At 35.6% G+C, this 1,212-nt stretch overlaps 1 protein-coding gene across 1 annotated transcript; it reads right to left on the bottom strand.

Annotated features, from left to right (window-relative positions):
• Positions 1 to 218: 218 nt before the first annotated feature.
• LOC139426146 (zinc finger protein 821-like) lies at positions 219 to 872 on the bottom strand. The gene has a single exon (XM_071183913.1). It carries the CDS (start codon positions 870 to 872, stop codon positions 219 to 221), a length of 654 nt encoding a protein of 217 aa, XP_071040014.1.
• Positions 873 to 1,212: the final 340 nt, after the last annotated feature.

Here is a 1,212-nt window from a genome sequence, read left to right as displayed (position 1 = left end):
AGTTACTAAAGCTCTTTAATTTCAGCTCAAGCAGGATTGTATGTGAATGTAATAAATAACTCTGGTAGCCCATATGCGCACCGATACTTGTAGCACCGAATGAAGTCATTTGGAAACACGAATGTACTGACATATATTCGCCAAGAAAAGTTTCTGATTTGCTTGACCCGATAACAACGTTGATATTGGCTTGGCTGGCGACGTTAAATCTGGCAGTTTCACTTTGCTTCCAGAACAGCAAATTCCAGCTGTTTCATTCCTAAATTTGAGAGCACTGCAAAACATACATAATTGATCAATTTTTTCCGATGATGACGCTTGGCTGAAAGACTATAGTTGGTTGTCGGATCATAGTGAAATGCACTGAGATTCAAATCAGAATATTGGCGGCGTCTGAATAGCGAAGTGCGTTCTTGATTGATTTTCATTCTTGCATCCCGTTGCTCTGATGTTTCCGACAAACGGGCTTGAATAGTGCTTAGTTGATTTGTTAACAGTCTTCTTTCCCGTTGATCTGATGTTTCCAACGAATGGGCTTGAGTAGTGCGTAGTTGATTCGTTAACAGTCTTCTTTCCCGTTGCTCTGGTGTTTCCAATGAACGGGCTTGACTCGTGCGTAGTTGATTCGTTAACAGTCTTCTTTCCCGTTGCTCTGATGTTTCCAACGAACGTGCTTGAGTAGTGCGCAGTTGATTTGCTAACAGTCTTCTTTCCTGTTGCTCAGACGATTCTAAGGAACGGTCTAAAGCATTGTGTTCTCGATTAGTTTCAAGTCTTTTTTCCCGTTGCTCCAATGTTTCTGAAACACGGGTAGTTCTCTTTTTACGTACTTGAGATGTTGATCGACTAAGAGCCGTTCGTTCAGTCGGCATGTAAAAAGTTAATAGTGGTCGCAAATTTGCTAAATCGAAAATTCATATATTTATTTCAAATAATAAAAAAAGCAATGAAATGAAATAAATTGAATAAGAAATATATTAATGATGAAATTTAAAACAAAAATCTATTTTTAAATGAAAGAAATAAAATGAATGTGAATTCATAAAGTTTGTAATAATATACAATCTGATAGTTTTCAAATGACAACTGTCAACAATGAAACCTTCAAAAACTATATTTAATTGTGCTAACCTAAAATTGCATACTAAATTTAAATAATTCTTAAAAGCGCAAAATTTGAATGAAATTTGCTTTTGCTTTTATTTTTATTAA

The sequence above is a fragment of the Parasteatoda tepidariorum genome, chromosome 8 (assembly GCF_043381705.1).
Source record: "Parasteatoda tepidariorum isolate YZ-2023 chromosome 8, CAS_Ptep_4.0, whole genome shotgun sequence".
Lineage (NCBI taxonomy): Eukaryota > Metazoa > Arthropoda > Arachnida > Araneae > Theridiidae > Parasteatoda > Parasteatoda tepidariorum.
This window is presented reverse-complemented; position numbering and strand designations above follow the sequence as displayed.

What these genes read in the sequence shown, in the direction of transcription:
- LOC139426146 (XM_071183913.1), bottom strand. Translation starts at nt 872, where the DNA reads ATGCCGACTGAACGAACGGCTCTTAGTCGATCAACATCTCAAGTACGT.